The 18,493-nt window shown below is 42.7% G+C and overlaps 2 protein-coding genes across 3 annotated transcripts; one reads left to right on the forward strand and one right to left on the reverse strand.

The window, feature by feature from the left end:
* Positions 1 to 1,699: 1,699 nt before the first annotated feature.
* Positions 1,700 to 6,170, reverse strand: CMTR2 (cap methyltransferase 2). The gene is made up of 2 exons (XM_075282214.1): positions 6,162 to 6,170; positions 1,700 to 4,109 (listed from the first exon to the last, which is right to left on the reverse strand). Exons 1-2 carry the CDS (start codon positions 6,164 to 6,166, stop codon positions 1,868 to 1,870), a joined length of 2,247 nt encoding a protein of 748 aa, XP_075138315.1. The 5' UTR covers positions 6,167 to 6,170; the 3' UTR covers positions 1,700 to 1,867.
* Positions 6,171 to 6,807: 637 nt separating this feature from the next.
* LOC142212665 (purine nucleoside phosphorylase-like) lies at positions 6,808 to 18,277 on the forward strand. Of its 2 annotated transcripts, none has more exons than XM_075280643.1 (6): positions 6,808 to 6,867; positions 11,509 to 11,678; positions 12,522 to 12,625; positions 13,051 to 13,226; positions 16,172 to 16,362; positions 17,908 to 18,277. In XM_075280643.1, the coding sequence occupies exons 1-6, from the start codon at positions 6,845 to 6,847 to the stop codon at positions 18,102 to 18,104; spliced, it is 861 nt and encodes a 286-aa protein (XP_075136744.1). In that variant the 5' UTR covers positions 6,808 to 6,844; the 3' UTR covers positions 18,105 to 18,277. The 2 variants fall into 2 exon arrangements, with proteins under 2 accessions (XP_075136744.1, XP_075136745.1); XM_075280644.1 differs by lacking the exon at positions 6,808 to 6,867 and adding an exon at positions 6,983 to 7,203 and having other exon boundaries at positions 11,506 to 11,678.
* The last annotated feature ends 216 nt before the right edge of the window (positions 18,278 to 18,493 follow it).

Consider the following 18,493-nt stretch of genomic DNA (forward strand, 5'->3'; position numbering starts at 1 on the left):
ACTTGATCTTCCTGCCATTTCCATGTCACCCTTGTATACTTCTGTATGGGCACATTCATTACAGTGCAGTTTCATTCCCCTTGTTGCAGAAGTAGGAAACACACAGAAGAACCTAAGCGAGTTGAGCGGCTGTCTGCTTGGATTAGAGGAGATTGCAGGAACATTATATAATCGTGCTTGGAGGAGCTGTGTAGTCCAGGAAGGGTTAAGTGGCTTCTCATTACATCTGCACCACATCACTGTCTCTGGGGTAAGCTGTCCTATAGTTATTGTCTGAGAATAAGGCACATTAATACTTACACTGCTAGATCTGGAGGTGTTTGGAGAACACGGAGCCCATATCTCTGGCCTAGGCTGCAGCAGTGAAAGTGTACAATAATCTAATCTAATGTACAACCAGAAGTCTGGACACTGCAATTACACATTGTCTGACATACATAGCCTATAGGTTCTCGTCAGGGATTCCAATAGGCTATACTGATGTGGGAGTGTTCACCATAGGAGTAATTTATCTCCCCCAGTTTTACCCAATAATATAGGGCAGCAACAGACCCATACTGCTGATTAAAGTGCCCTGTGGCCGGGCAGGAGTGGGTACCCTGTATCATATTTTTTGGGACTGTCCAAGGATCTGTCCATTCTGGCTGGAGGTCAAGTCCCTTACAGACGCTCTATTTATTCAAGGTGTCCCTTTAGATCCCCTCATCGATCTCCTCAATCTCCCCCTGCTCATCTGGGTAAGCACACCTCTAAATTGTTTCTTTATCTCTGTACCGCAGCCAAAACTCTCATCGCTCTCTGATGGAAGAGTGCCTCTCCTCCCTCTGGCTCTGATCTTGTAGCCCGAGTTAAGGATGTCTGTAGCATGGAGAACTTGACAGTCACACTTAATCATACTGTTGAGGCGTTCCAGGCTATATGGTCATCTTGGGACGCATACTGTATCTTGAATGGTCTCTGACTCCTTCCCCTTCCTCCCCCACCCCCTCATTTCTAGTCTCAGGTTTTTGTGATGTGTATACATTTCCAGTCTATTTGACATTATATGCATTGCTTCACGTTCATGTTCTTTAGGTTTTCAACTCTTGTGTTGTATTGTATTTTACAAAAATCCTTTCAATAAAAATTACAGTTTAAAAAAAAAAAAAAAAAAGTGCCCTGTGATCAGCCATATTCCCCAACATACACCTTGTCACACTTTCTCAATCAGCCCTCATAGTCGTAATGCTAACCCTGGTTTTCGCTTTCTCCCAATGAACATTGTCTTCTGTAGATCACTCAGCTTTGCAGCTATGACCCAATAATACAGCAAGTCCAACTAAGATTCCAACATAAAGCAATGGAAAGCTGGGGGCATCACTAAAACCCCAGCTTATAGCATATCTGCATATTTCTAGCTGATTCTAGAGGTATCAGGTCACAAACAGTTACTGTCCAAAACAATGTTTTCTACCTCTCTTTTATGCAATGTTCACATCTGAATCAGGATGTCCATTGTTCTGGTCCATCAGAGTACCAGAGCAAGGGCCTAAAAGACTGCTAGAGCTCAATGGATAAGCATGGACAGAACAGAAGAGTCACTGGGAGATATTTCACACAAACACATAGTTGGAAGATCACAAAAAAATATATATTTAATTTTCATATAGCTGAAATATAACCTGGTAACTGGTCCACATATAGCTGAAAAAACTGATAACTGGTCCACATGGGACAAAAATTATTGGATGATATCCATCACATTAAACAATTACAAACTATAAAGATCACAAAGGCTTGTGGGTCATAAATTCACATATGTACAGACTAGTCACAAACTCTGGAGGCTTCTATGTGTACATTAGATGGCACAAGCTGCCTCGCCCTTCTATTCTCCTTGTTGCAGTGAATCTTGGACTAGAACCATGTTTGACGACGGCTTTGTATGCTCGTGTACTCCAATTACATGGAGGCTGCGTCTAATGATGGCAGAGTTTAGGTCCCATAAGAATTCCAGAAAATGGCCTTTCAGAAGTTCTTCCATAGGTATAAACTCTAGAACCTGCTGAGAAGCAGAGCTGACAAGCTGGTCTACCAGCTGTTTTAACTGGTGAAGGTGCTGGACTACAGGGCTGGGAAGTGGCTGGTAACCACAGCACAGCAGTATAGCGTTAGTACCAGAAGTTAGACTGCTAGTGGGACATGAAAAGCTGATGATTTGAAAGCAATGGCATAGTATGTACACAATGCCAGAAGTAAAGCGGGTGAGTGAGGACAGGACTGGTAGGAGGAAAGAGTCACCTGTCTGTAACTGCTGAAAAGCCTGCAGAATCAAGGAAATGAGCTGCTGCTGGTAGGCTGGATCTCCATCATGAAGGAGGGAGATTGGCTGCTGTGGAGGGGGACACTCCAAGAACACTGAAGATAACTGTCTCTGGTGAAGAACCTCAGACACTGGATAAGCCCCACATACAAGTGTATGATGCCCACTCTCTGTTAGTTCTAACAATAATGACACTACATCTACTGCAGGCTGTAGGCAGCAGGAAGAACAGGAGAGAGATGACAAGATGCTGATGGATCCTTCTTCAGAACAACCCTCAATGGTTTCATTGTATTTGTTTAGAAGATCACAGTCACAGAATGAAGAGCTTTGGATTTTTGACAACCGCTTCCCTTGAAGAAAATACCAATCTTCATGTTTCAGCTCAGAGCTGGAGCCTTCCAGAAAGCAGCCTTGACCCAGATTACCAGTCACATGTTCTTCCAAGAAGGAGTTGAAGTATCCATGAGCAACTTTCTCCGGCCAAGTAAGTGCTTCTAGTTGCTTCCTCTCATTGTAAGTATCGGTGCGGCGGCTACGAGTCCCTACCCATCGTGCATTAAAGCTGCAACCAACACGTGACTTTCGGACCAGCCAATGTTTCCTGGGAATGTATTTGATTTGAAAGTTCTGCAAGTAATAGGAAACAGCAGAATCCCGTAAGAAGTTTAGGTGCGACTTGTCTGTCTCATCCATCTGTGAAAAAAGCTTCAAGTTCTCCAGAATGGTTTGTGTTTGATGCTCATAAAAATAAGAGCAGCAGACATGGTGGCACTGCAGGAAAGATGCTGGGATGGAACGATGAGGAAACAAAGATTTTAGCCCAACATCTGTCCCCAAGTGAGAAATCATTTTCTCTAGATGCCCCTGGATGGCCTCCTTACCTAAGAAGTCCAAGCATACCACATACACCTCAGAGTTACCTGCCTTGCTGGTGCCAGGTTTTATGACGTGGACTGTCTGGAAGCAACAGTTTAGAAGGTACATTAAATTAACAGAAGAATGCTGGAAAAGAGTGAACATCTTTAAGACAAAGGATCCTCCATGGCTGAGTGTTGCCAGACAGGTGACCACCTCACAGTAGTGTAGAGGATAGACCAGCGTCTCCTGTTCTCCAGGGTTTCCTTGGCAATCAAAACTGCCATCTGCTGTAACCAGATGTACAGAGGACATATTACTGATAAACTTCTGTAACCCATCTAGATGCCTAATGCTCATGATGTCTCCAGTATTATCTGGGCCAAAGTGCCACCAAGGCAAGGTATTAGCAATCAGGCGATCATCAGCAATCATCACTAGACCATCATTGGCCTCGTGGTAAGGGTTCAGAGTGTTGGCTACCCAGTTCCAGTCACAACGAACATCCTGGGTTTTCAGGTAGTGATTGAGGCTGGAAATGAAGGCCCCAGGAGCCTCACACAGGTGAAGGGTGTTCAACTCATAGCTCCAGAGTGCCGTGTTTGGAAGCAGTGGGTAAGTACATACAATTTCATGGAATTTACACCAGGCCTGAGTGCAGAGTTCGGCATTGGCCTGCCTGCGCACCTCGGTAACAATCCTGCCGGCTTTGTTTGTAAATGACGTGTGACGGTGCCAGTCATCCAGCTTCTTATCACTCAATAAGTTCTTCACCTTGTTCAGAGACTCCTTAAGGGTAAGGAAGTGACTGAATTCCTTGTGGTCAGAGCTCAGGATCTCAGAGGCTGCAGGCAGATGCCAGTCATTCTCCTTTTTATATGTGAAGCGTTTATTGAACAGACTCTGGATCTCAGGTGGGAAGTCACAGCTGAACATGGTGGCCTGATGCCTGTTAAGAACAGCAACATTATATTAATACCAAATACATGCCTAAGACCTGCTGTCAATACCCCATACAAACCCTTTAAAATCAACCAACTTAAAAACCTATCCACGTGTCACCTGCTTGATAACCCATAGACCCGAACAACCACCTATTGCCCATTAAATCCTTAATCTATAAACTCAACCAGCCATTACTTCCCCAGAAACCCATAAATCCGAAAATGTGTCACCTTCACAACAATCTACAAACCCCATAAGTCACCATCCTGACAATAGTTAAAGCTGATTTGTTGACATCTCCTTCAAAATGTTTAAACCAGACCCCCTTGAATAACTGTCACCTCCATGACTTCTAATCCCAAGTTATCACCACCTCCAAAACCACCACTCGACACTACTGTATCGCTAACAGTCAATTTCCTCCACAATTAGCATAAATCCAACTGACCACTCATTACCAACCACCCATCACCTCCCTGACAATGAATAATGACAATGAATGACAATTTGCTTCCCAAATTTATAAAAACACACATCCCGGACAACCCATAAACCCAGCCACCCAGGGGCAACACAGTGGTTAGCACTGCAGCCTTGCAGCGCTGGAGTACTGGATTCAAATCCTGCTAGGAACAACATCTGCAAGGAGTTTGTATGTTCTCCCCGTGTTTGCATGGATTTCCTCCCATACTCCAGAGACATACTGATAGGGAAAAATGTACATTGTGAGCCCTATATGGGGCTCACGATCTACATTTAAAAAAAAAAAAAAAAAAAAAAAAAAAAAAGACACCCATCAACTTTCCTACACATCATACACCCTGCCAAGCTCGTCTATATACAGGACTGTACAATCTGCTCCTTCTCCTCTGTACTATACACACACTACTTCTCTGTACACCCTATTCCTCCTCATCTATACCCAACATTGTACACAACTACTGCTGCTCCTCTACAAACTGTACTGTACAGCCCACTCCTCTTCTTTTATACACCGTTCTGCATACCCCACTCCTCCTCTATACACAGTGTTGTACACCTCTTCATCACGGTCTATAAACAATCTCTATACACCTCACGCTTCGTTCCACATACTACAGTACACCTCTGTATTATTATCTATACAAAGTGATGAACGACCCACACCTCTATACACATTAATGTACAGCTTTCTCATTATCTATTCAAGGAATGGCTGAAAATCTGACTCCTCTATACACAGTGCTGTACACATCTCCATCTATTCACTGTGTTGTTTCCCCCACTCTATACCTTTTCCTCAATTTCTATACACAGCATTGTACACCCACTCCTCTATACACAAAGCTGTACAACTCGTTATAGTTGCTTATATAAAGTGCTGTACATCTCTTCATCCTCCTCTATAAACAGCACTGTACACATCATTATCTATACACAGTGCTGTACTGCCCACTCCTCCTCTATACACAGTAGTGTACACTTCATCATTATCTATATACAGCTCTGCACACCTCACTCCTCCTCTATATATAGTAGTGTACACTTCATCATTATCTATATACAGCACTGCACACCTCACTCCTCCTCTATACACAGTAGTGTACACTTCTTCATCATTATCTATATACAGCTCTGCACACCTCACTCCTCCTCTATATATAGTAGTGTACACTTCATCATTATCTATATACAGCTCTGCACACCTCACTCCCCCTCTATATACAGCTCTACACACCTCCTCTATACATAGTAGTGTACACTTCTTCATCATTATCTATATACAGCTCTGCACACCTCACTCCCCCTCTATATACAGCTCTACACACCTCCTCTATACATAGTAGTGTACACTTCTTCATCATTCTCTATATACAGCGCAGTACACCCTACTCCTCCTTTATACACAGCGCTGTACACCCCACTCCTCCTCTTCACATAACGCTATACACCCCACGCCCCTCTATATACAACACTGTACACCTCTTCATCAATATCTATACACAGCGTTGCACACCCCACTCCTCCTCCTGTATGCTCGGAGCTGTTCTGAGGTTTGCCCGCTCAGGAGACTCACTTCATAACCCGGAAGTTACAACGCCAAGTCACGTAACGCGCACGCTCTTGACGTAACGGTTATCAGGTCTCCATAACAACGGCATCCTCCTGCCCCGCCTCTTTAATACACTGAAGCTTGAGAATAGAAGTGACGAGATGGCAGAAGTGGCAGTTTCTGAACCGGGGACGTGGCTGACACGGGCCCTCCACTAACATTATATATACATATATATAATTAGATATATCTATAAATATATACAGTGTGTATATATGTGTGTGTGTGTATATATATATATATATATATATATATATATATATATATATATATATATACACACACATATATACATATGCATGTACATGTGTGAGGAGAGCTGGTCCCATAAGCTGTGGAGGCAGTATGTTGTGCAGCACGCCCCCAGCCACCCCTTCATAGACATATGCCAAACTCAATAGCTACATGGTCGCCTAGGCTTCATAATGAGCACACAGCCATTTGGAAGTCTACAATTTGATATTTTCTTTCCATGTAGTGAAAAAACTACAAAAGATGTAGAAGAGACAAGTTATTAGTTGTGGGAAGATGAGCAGATGGTGCAGGGTATTTACACACAGCAGGCAGGTGTCTGGGGATGAAGGAGTGTGACGAGAGACCAGCTGACGGGAGGAGGATTTGTAGAGACGGTCACAGACTCCAAGAACATGGCCTGTCTTATGGAGAGCAGGTAAGGCAGTGGCCCGGACAGGAGCAGGCTAGACCTTTATCATCCTCACCAGGACATACAGGTTCCTTGTAGGCAGATCCTGTTCAGCACCATGGAGAGAGCCTTACCCTTCTATATGTCCAGTGCAGACAGGTCCACCTGACTGTTCACCTGTGACCCAACCTACTAGCACTCAGTTCTAGGGACTCTTTGAATGGTACATTTTATGCATGGCAGTAAGAAAGGTGAGAAGAAGGATCTGAGACACCTGAGAGGGCAGATGGAAAGCAGAGCCGACCACGCATTCATTATAAATGACAGCAGGCACACAGATGATGGGAGTGATATACTCAACAAATATCCTACATAGCAATCCCACAAGCAGCACCAGCTTGTCTAGTTTTACATTTCTTTATTATGCTTTTCAATAGCAAAAATATATTTACATAGATAGAAAAAGGAAACCAAACCTTTATTAAGCCCCCACAAAAAGGACCTCCCCCTCCACCCTCACCTGACTACTGCACCTGCTCCCTAGAGAGAGAAAAATGTAAGAATAGGATTCTATAACTATGCACTATCATTTTATAATGTGTTATTCTGTACTACTTCCAAGTTTAAAGGGGCTCTATCATTGGGAAAATGTAAGAAAACAGTGGAACCGGACAATCATATGTTGGATTGAGGTGCAAGCAGAAAATGGGTCATCCGACCATGCCATGGAGGCTCTTTGTACTTCACACATTGATCTGGCATGATGAAGGTCATTGGACCGAAACGTCCCTGCTTAACATTGGATCAATTTGTCATGTATACCTAAATACCGATTTTTTCATGGCACATCAACCTATGTTACTCTCACAATAAATGTATTCGTTTATTCATCACTGAATCAAGAGTGAGTAGCAGATAATTTCGTTTTTGGATACTATCATTGGGAAAAGTCATTTTCAACTAAGCACATACTTGAAAAACCTTTAGAAAGTCTATTCCACATGTACCTTTTGTATGTAAATCACCTCACTAGTTTTTGAATGTACCCGTTTTTATACATATGCTAATTAGCCTCCAGCGTGCACTCCAGAAGTCCTCAGCGAGCACTGTCTGCTGTGTGTACAGCACAGGCTTCTGATGCCTCATCTCCCTGCTCTCATACACGGTAGACAGTGCTCGCTGAGACGTCCGGTGCTCACTGGAGGCTAATTAGCATATGAATAAAAATGGTGCTTTACATACAAAAGGTATGTGTGGAATAGCCTTCCTAAAGGATATGCAAGTATGTGCTTAGTTAAAAATGATTATTCCCAATTACAGAGTCCCTTTAAGACTATAGATATTAACATTTTAATAATTGACTTTTATCCTCATAATATCTGAGATTATGAATCTATTTGTTTCCCTGGCTCAAGCTGCAAATCCTGCTGGGGCACTAGTTTTCCAATGAACACAGATTACTCTATTTAGAAGCACCTACTCCCATATGACTCCTGAGAATGATATTAGACCCCACAGTATAATTTTAGCCTAAGATAAAGATTTTGGAGCAGTGCTCCAATAAGTGATCAAGATGAACAGTCAGTCCCCTATGTCTTGGACACCTGAAATTAATCCTAGGACTTAAATGGTCGCTATGTTTTTTAACTAATTTTGTATAAATTAATAATACATGTGAATATAAGAAACTTTGTGTAATATGTTGTGGACCCACTTTGCCACCTAACCAGTTTGGCTTTACACCAAAGAACGCTGTCTAAGTAACCTCCTTGGTATGCATCCTTTAAACCCCAGAAGGGATCTGAACTTGAGATGGGCGAACTGATTCATCACAAATCAGATTCAACCTAAATATTCCAAATTAATTTGTTGTTAAGAAGACCAAACAAATGCCGATTCGTCTCAGGCAAACAAAAATGGCCACCCCCTCGTGTCAAGCAGGAAATACAGAAGAGACTTGTGTGTATGAGTCACTGCGTGACGTTCTAGCACTTACTGGCATTAGTTGACAGCCTCTTAACCAATAGACAGCAGTGGGTGGACACCTTAAAATGTTAAAGTCACATACAAACTATAAGGTGCTGTAAACTAGAACAGAAGTCATTACAATAATGGTGGATAGATGTAGGATCTGTGTTTCATCTCAATGCATCATGAAGAGCACTCAATTCTTAAAGCTAACAATTGCACGCAATAGATTGGAGAAAATTTTAGTCAGATATAATCAATTACATGCAGATTAGTGATAGAAATTATAGATAGGAGTGAGGGAGCGGATCTGTGCTGATGTATACAGAGTGTTTAAACATATTTTATACTGATATTTAGACCTGGCACTCCTGCTAGTGAAAAATCTTTTAAGGGTTTATTTGGGCAAGAGTTTTTTTCATTACATGCATACAAACTGCTGTTCTAACTGCAAAGGGCTGGTTCTGCCTGTGTAAATTTAAGAAAATATACATTATTTAAGCATTTTTTGTGTGTTTTTTTGTTCACCCAGTATACAGTCAAACAGCCTGCCCTAATGTGGAAAATACGCTTGTTATTCAATGGATTTTTCTGCTCTGGTCACCAATACCAAGTGCTAATCTGAAAAAAAAAAAAAAATTAGTTAAGAGTTTTTCTTTGCTGCTTGTCAAATTCATATATGCAGGTTTGCAGCCTGTGGAGTTTTAAAATAAAATCCGTTATTTAAGCTGTTATTTGATTGTCGTTCACCCAATATACAGTCTAACGCTGTTAGTCTGTGCTAATCTGAAAAAAAAAATTAAGTGGTGTCTTGATTGTTATTCATCCAATATACAGTCTGACAGCCTGCGCTAATCTAAAAAAAAGTTATTTAAAGCTGTCTTTTCTTGAAGTACTTGTATTTAAAAAGGAGGAGGATGAGGAAACATACATGCAAGTACTAACAGTAAGAAAGTGGGTGGCAACAGTAACACTACTTCTGTTCTTGTTGGCACAGCCAGTAGCCACAGTATTGTTGTACGTCCTGAGAATGAAGATGAAGTTTTAGATTACTTAGCTTGCTCATCTCAGTTACAGGAGGATATTGCATCCGAGTGTGATGGGATCTTGAAGTCAGGATTTTGTGTGTTCCTCCTCATCGTACATAACAAGTAATTTACTGCAGGGCCTTTCTGAACTGTGAATCATATCTCCATATTCTTCACTGACACAGACCTCTGGTAGTGAATTGGCACCTGCTGAGAAATGCATTTCTTCTAGTCAGAGCAGTCATCCTCCTTTTTTTAATGAGATGGATAAGAACAATCAGTATTGTGTGAAAGCATAGGAGGAAAACATGACTGTTGGTGTTGGAGGTAGTAGTGGCAGGGGGTATGGTACTACTAGAGGAGCTAGGGGGAAATCTGGAAGTAGAAATTATGAGGGCATGAAGGAATCCTATGGCCATGAAGTGTCAGAAATAAACAGGGAAGATGATATTACCAATGATGATGATTATTTTGTGAATAAGATCTGGCAACAGGGTCAAGTTGACATTCGATGAAGATGATGGTGGCAGTGGTAATAGTGGCAGAGCTAGGGGAGGTTCGCCATGTAGGGGTGGTGGAATTGGGGATGGTAGTGGCAGACATGTTTCTGCCACTGCTGGTGTTGGCAGCAACAACTACACACGGACATCTCCAGTGTGGGGATTGTTTTGTACATTGCCAAAAGTTTAATCCGTGCAATGTGCAAGATCTGCATAAAGAATCCTAACTGTGGCCATGCATGAGCAAATGTAGGAATGACCTCTCTACATACTCATATGAAAAGGCATATTTGGCAAAAGAGACTTGGAAGTCACACTGGCAGGGAAAGTGTGCGAGACTGTTCCACTCCTTCTCCCAGTGATCTTCCTTGTAGGCAGGCCGCAGATACACCTAGTACATGTTTGTCGTTATCATCATCATCATCACCAACTGTTTTGCCTACTCCTCCTCTTCCACATCGTGAGTCATCCATAAGGGAATGTGTGTGGAAGATACTGCAATATGAGCCCATTCATCCAGAGGTTCTGCAACTTAACTTGCACCTGGTTAAGCTGCTGGTGGTGAAGTTGCCCAATAGATGGATGGGAGGCTTTTTTTCAATTGATTTCAATGGGTTCTGCGCGGAAAACGGAACCCATTAAAGTCAATGGGAGGCTTTATTTCCACGCGGATGCTGACACGAATTCTGCGTCAGAATCAGTGCACGGAAACTGTGTGAATGCCCCCTTCCAATAACCAGAATTAGTCTTTTGTACCAAGAACAGAGGCATGGATTCCAGATAGCATTTGAAGTTGGACACACCTTTGCCTATGAATAAGAAATAAATGATACAGAGTATTTACATGTGGGTATTTGCTGATAGAAATAAGGCTAAGTTCATGTCAGAACTAACGTACATACTAATGTTAAAGGGCAGTACATTTGGATAAATTTATAGATAGAAAACTGTCTAACAGAAAAAAATGTCTCTGTTGCTCTTAGCAACCAATCACAGAACAGCTTTCTATCAAGAGCGCTATAAAATAATTAAAGCTAAAACAGTGATGAGTTGCTATGGGCAACAAAGTTTTTCTTAGAAAAATGTCATATATTTCCCCCATTTTATTTATTATTTCTTTTAATTATCTGATATAATATGTTGAGGTCTTCATTGTGTCTTCTTCCCACCAGCATCCCTCTTCGGTCATATGAAGAGGCTGCTAACTGGATACTGGCTTACACTGATCAACGCCCCAAAATAGCCATTATTTGTGGCTCTGGTCTTGGAACACTGGCGGACACTCTGGAAGATAAGATTGCAATCCCCTATGAGGATATCCCTCACTTCCCCTCTAGCACAGGTCAGTACCAATACACAGGAGGGGCCAGTACTTTCAGGCAAAACAAGAGACCTGCTTGTACATGTAAGACTTCTCATTCTGAGACCTATAAATACATGTTTTGAGACAGACCTCACATTTGGAGACCTGTCCATACATGTGATGACACAGCCCTTACATGAAGAAACCTGTACAAAGCCATGCAATTGTGTGGGGCTGTGCAGCAGTGGTTTGCATCATGGCCTTTTTATTTTTTTTTAATAAATTCAGCCTCTATATCAACCATCCTAACTTGTTTCCAGACTCGCTCCACTTCGTCCTCCAGAGTGCGGTGAGCACTATGTCTTGATGCTGAACAGCATCCAGGTATCACGTCCCGACATTGTTCAGCATCCAGACATAGTGCATAGTGATCCCACGAAGTCAAAACTAAGCCGGCCCTGAACAGGAAAGGGATGGGTGAGTGTATATTAGGATTACCTGTTGGAATAATGCAACAAGTAATGTCCTAATGTAGGACTAAAAGGGCGCAATGTATCATGTGGGGTCATAAAAGGGGGCAACGTCTTGTGTGGGGGCCAATAAAAGAGAACAATGACATAGCCTTTATGTGAGCAGGTATGCATATACGTGTAAGGCTTTATTCACGTATCAGTGTTTTGGTCAGTAATTTGTATCCGTGATTGTGTACCAATACTCATAGAACAGGTGTAGATATTGCTATTATACCTTACTTCAGTGTACTCTCTGCTACTGGTTTTAACCTTTGTGTGAATAAAGCCTTATATGTTTCTGAACATATGTCTAATGGTTGGCACTGTAGGGGAATGGGCTGTTATTCATAACTAGATCTCTCTCTCGCAGTCCCAGGTCATGCTGGTCGGCTGGTGTTTGGGCTCCTGAATGGAAAGCAGTGTGTGTGTATGCAGGGGCGTTTCCACTTGTACGAGGGATATTCCATCTTCACAGTAAGTGTTGCCTTCACCAGACATATGATGTGTTGCTGTGTTATCATAGTCAGCCCTCCAGTTTGTAGGTTATATCGTTTTCTGCAAATGTTACTGATTAATCTTAGCTATAACATCTTGGCTGCAGGATTATGTGTAGCAGTATTTGGGCTAATATTGAGTCTCTAGTGTGGCATAGATTTGGTAACAATGGTGGAGTTTTATGCACCCAGCCTGATGAAGAGCAATATCGTAAAATATTGCTACATGTAAACTTACCACAGTGGTATTATATCGGACATGGATCAATAAAGTTTGCCAAAACTGCTATATCCTATAGATTTGAAGTGCTGGTGGTCATGGAGCAAGAATGTGCATGTGATTATTGACTGCAGAATAAACAATTGTTTCCACCCCTTCTATTGTCATGGTTTTGGCAACTTCAGGTGGCATTTCCTGTCCGTGTCTTCTCACTGCTGGGTGTGGATACTCTAATAATCACAAATGCAGCCGGGGGACTGAACAGTGACTATAGTGTGGGAGACATGATGCTGATCAAGGATCATATCAATATACCCAGCTTTTGTGGGCAGAACCCCCTTCGAGGACCAAATGAAGACAGGTAAGAAACCCTCAGCCGGTGAATACTTTATGTGCAGTCTACAACACATATCCACATACATACAGCCAGCAACATTGCTGGTGATAATCACAGGGTTATCACAAACTGATCTCATCCTATCCTACTAATATTATAAATGTGAAAGTTTGGATGTTTGTGTGTTTGTTAGTCAATCACACAAAAACAGCTGAACGGATTTGAATGAAATATGGCACATAGATAGATTGTAACCTTGATTAACACATAGGCTACTTTTTATCCCGGTAAATTACATGGTTTTGTGACTGTTATGAATTTCTGTACATATACTATATTACATTGCTGCTGCAGCAGCCTTAACTCAGGTCCCTGGGCTGTTATCTCTCTTTGTAAGCACACTTAAACGTCAGTGGTTTGTCTACACACATTTGCATATTATCTGATCTGCTCCAGGCAGTGCAGACAAACTGACATGGGCAAACACCTTTAATCCAAATTGGCAGTTTGTCAATTTTAAACATGCCTGAAAAAAGAAAATCTAATTTGTCGCAAACAACGAGAGCTATGAAGGAAGCCAGAAGTCACAGAGCTCTCCTCAAGCGGAGCTGAGGGGGATCATCGATGCCATTAGTGTAGGCATATGGGTTAGAGACTGCACAGGACAACTCAAGGAAAGATTTCTTATTTTAAAAGGAAATATCTTCTTACCCTTACTTACTTCCAACTTTACATGTGGTAGAGCTGCGCCCCATCACCTACAGCCTGTGGTCCATAGCCATAAACAGCCATATAGATGTAGTCAATATCTTCTAGACTAGAGAACTACTACCATCAGTAAAAAAGCACATATATCTCATAGCGATCAAAAATAACAAAACCAGATGTAATTGGTATGCTTTAAATGTACCACTTTTTAGAATCAAGCTGAAGTTTAATTTATGAAGCAAGGTGAAAAAAAAGCCTAAGCATAAAACCTTTTCAGAATTGCCTTTTTAAAACTTCCCTACCCCCAAAAAATTGTTAAAAGTTAAAGGGGTTGACTGGGATAAAATTAAATCCCTACACTAATCTAAACACCCTCCCACCGCCTACTTTCTAAATAACATAATTTATCACAAAATGTATATTTACCTATATCCTTGCAGCGGTCATGCGACAGCCCCAGAGACATTTGCTGGTTATCCAGTGATGATCTGTTTCCAGTTTCTGGAAGCAGAACGTCACTGCTACTCCCCCCCCCCTCCCTATCCACTCCATCATACGTACCTATCTTCTTCCTTCCAGGCTTCTTCTTGCAGGAAAGCTCCTTCTGTGACCTCCGGCCACGCTATAGACCCAGCCCTGCTCTGTGCAGCCGATAGTCCACCTCTACTGCGCAGGCATGGGAAAAACATCAGAGACCTGCGCAGTAGCAGATCGTCTGCTAGAGAGCAGCGCTGGGTCTAGCGCACGCCAGGAGTCTGAAAAGAAATATGGTCATCCCGCATGAAGAAGACTGGAAGGAAGAGGGATAAGGTGGAGCTGAGTCGGGGTTGGGGGTTGAGCTGAGTAGGTAGGGAAGGGCTAGTAGTTGTGAGCGGGAATGCGAGAGAGACAGGGAGGGGTTGTATGGGAGGGAGGGAGAGAGGAGGGGAGGGAGAGAGAAGGAGAGGGTGAGGTGAGAGGTAGCCAGCGTAGAAGTTATATAGTAGGAAGCAGAACCAGTAAACAAATGCAGAAGATACCAGGAGCTCCCAGAGACACACAGAAATCACTCAAAACAAGGTATATGGGTGCATTTATTAACCCACTAATAGCACTAGCAAACCTTTTTAAAAACAAAACAAAAAAAAACAAAACATTTTTTGCCTGGAAAACCCCTTTAAGGAGGACCTTTCACCATCATCACTAACTCCTACTCTTTGCATCAGTTAATAAGTACTGCTCCACTGATTCCAGCGCTGTTGAATTTTTTCTGTAGCCCCCTCCATTCCTGAGCCATTACTGCAGTTATTTTAATGCTGAGTGGGCAGTCCTAGGCTACAACAGACAGACAGGGACTGCCCACCTGACAGAATAGAGCACAATGGCGCTGAAACTAACAAAAATGATTTCTTGTGAACCAGGGAGGGAAGAAAAAATTGCACTAGAATTAGTGAAAAGCCATCTATTGAAAGATGTAAAGAGTTGGAGGAGGTGGTGAAAAGTCCTCTTTAAATGATAATGTAATTATATCATAAAATATTACCATAGTATAATGTAGCTTGTCATAGAAAACTTAAAGGGGTATTCCCATAACGCTTGTTCACCAACCTGCAGGCTGTTGTGCTCTATTCACTTCCTGCTTTTCTCAGCACATTGGTGGGCGGGGTTTCACTTGCACAGGATTGGTTGTAACTGAATTACCACAGTGTGAAGCTGATGTAGCAGAGCTGGATTTGAGTCAGTTTGCATTACATACAGAGGTAACGGACTCCCTATCTCAGCCCTTATCAGCCAAATTGAATTAAACCGACTGATAAGAGCTCAGAAATCCCGGAGCTCTCACCTCCCCTATCTGAGAAGCTCTGCTACTTATCAGACACAAACAGCTCAGAGCTTCTCCCAGCCCTTCCCCCCTTCCCTGAGAGCAGGCAGCTACATCACTTGACAAATGAGCAGAGAATCCCAAGGACCATAGAAACGGAGTGTAAACAATGAAGTGAATAAAATAAGAGCAGCCAAACAAAGCAGTTTTGACAAAGCAATGCATTTAGGAAAATTCTTAAATCCACATAAACTAGCAGTATAGATAGGATCTTTGTGACCTCTTTAAAGATATCCTGGTAGAGCAATGTAAACAGAAAAATTCTGACATTTAGCCAGCAGAATGACACAAAACAGCAAAAAATTGCTGCATCCTTTCAGGGCTATGTGTTGGGGGGATCACTATAATCCTCAATGCACCACTCTGCTGACTCTATAGTCATCTTGCCATTTTATGACAGTTTTGGAGTACGTTTCCCATGCATGTCTGATGCATATGATCGCCATCTGAGGCGTCTTGCCATGGATTGTGCTCAAGAACTTGGTCTACAAAACTTCATGCAGGAAGGAGTCTACTGTATGGTCGGAGGCCCATCCTATGAAACAGTTGCCGAGTGCCACGTACTGAAACTACTAGGAGCAGATGCTGTGGGTAAGATAGCCTATTTTGTCAAATCAGTTCCATCCCATCCCCTTGCATTATTTTATGTGTACACCCTGCATCATTCTTCCGTATCTGTCCCCTTTTTCTCTTCTTCACTGTACCTCACCCATCTTTTCAGTTTTCCTTTTCTGCTTTATACCCACCAGTGTCACCCTCTCTTCTGTTCTGTACCACACATCATCTGTGTCTGAGACGGTTTCACACCCTTTTCTTGTTTGATGGCCCTCTTTGTATCCCTTCTTCATCTTTCCTTCTTTGTCATGTTTCCATCATCTTCTCTTTACCCTACTCTTCTTCAATCCCTTCTCCATACCTCCCAACTTTTAAAGGACAGAAAGAGTGACAAAATGTGGGAGAGCCACGGCAAGTTTAGCTCCACCCACTTCTAAATTGACTCCACCCATTCTTATCCATTTCTCATTGGCTACACCTTGCACCCCACATCTCTCCCCTCACAGTACACTCATGCACCCCACATGTCCCCCCACACACATTTCACCCTGCATCCCACATCTCTCCCCTACACACACACATTACACCCCACAGTCCACCCTGCACCCCACATCTCTCCTCCATGCACAGTCCACCCTGCATCTCACATTCCCCTCCCCAAGTACCTTAGACCACACATCTCTCCATCTCTTTCAGCACTGCAGGGGATACAAAGACATGCCTACCTAGTCACGTGACTGTCTAATGTCACACAGGTCCTTCTGAGTACAGTAGTCAAACTTTCCCCCAATCACCGCCCGCTCTTATCCCAGTTACAACCTTTTATCTGTTATAAGAACGGGTAGTGAGTTTGTTAATAAGCAAAACACTTCAGGGGCAGAGTGGGACAAGCGGTAAACCATGTGGGACCACAGGACAGCAGTCTAAAATCGGGACTGTCCCTCGGAATGCGGGACGGTTGGGAGCTATGCTTCTCTATCCAGTGCTGCTCCTCTTCTCTGTACCCCATACTGCTTCACCCATTGTTTGTCTTGAACTTCTCTATAGAGCAACTTGCTTTACCCTCCTTCTCAGTCCTGTTCCACTCCTATGTATCCCATCCTGCTTCAGCTTTCTATCTTTGTCCAGTTCCGCTCAACGTCTCTGTATCTATAGGCTTCTCTGTACCCATTTTTGCTCTATCCCTCATTCTCTGTCCTGCATCCAGCGTCTTCTCTGTACCCCACCTTGCTTTACCCCTCCTTCTCGGTCCTATTCCACTCATCTTTGCTGTATTCTACCTGTCTTCACTCCTTCTACTGTCTGTAATCTGCCCCCTCATCTACTTAGTACCACACCCAGCTTCACAGCTTTTCTGTTCTGTGCCAGTGTTCTCTGCATCCTTTGCTACCCTTACCCTTCCGTCTATGTCCTGTGCTTCTTGTTTTCCCTTTCACGCCTCTCTCTTACCTGTATCCAACCTGACTCACTCCTGTATTTTTGTCCTATATTTCTTGCCTTCCCTGCTTCATTCATCTTCTATGTCCTGGGCCCCTCATTTTTTTCTGTATCCCATAATTTTTTAATCCCTTTTCTCCTTAGGAATGAGCACCATTCCAGAAGTGATCACAGGGCGCCACTGTGGGTTGCGTATCTTTGGGATATCTCTGATCACCAATATGGCTGTGTTATCATATGACAGCTCTGCTCAGGCCAACCACCAGGAGGTCCTCCAGACATCTCAGCTACGAGCTACTGCACTCACTGCACTGCTCACAAGTTTAGTTGGAAAAATGTAATCATTCAGGAATCACATGAGAAGAAGGAAACATTTTAGACATGTTCTAGAGTGAACAGGACAATGTTGCAGACATGTAGGGATAATAACAATGTGTTGAAAACATCTCAAGCCATTGCATATCTGATGACTTCATAGGTCAGGGGAGAATCATGTAGGTGTATCTGGTTATAACAAAAGTCAGTAAATATGAGTACCCTGTACCCTTCCTTAAAGTACTTCAGATGTGCAGCTCCAAATTCAAACTTGATCAACCATGGGCCTGATCCACCATCCAGTGATTCTATCGGATAGTGTCTCCCTATAGCTCCACTCACAAGACCAATCTGAACTCCTAAAACCTACCTGAAATTTTTTTAGCTATCTAGGCCTGTTATAAAACGTACAATA

The sequence above is a fragment of the Leptodactylus fuscus genome, chromosome 7 (assembly GCF_031893055.1).
Source record: "Leptodactylus fuscus isolate aLepFus1 chromosome 7, aLepFus1.hap2, whole genome shotgun sequence".
In the NCBI taxonomy this organism is placed as follows: Eukaryota; Metazoa; Chordata; class Amphibia; order Anura; family Leptodactylidae; genus Leptodactylus; species Leptodactylus fuscus.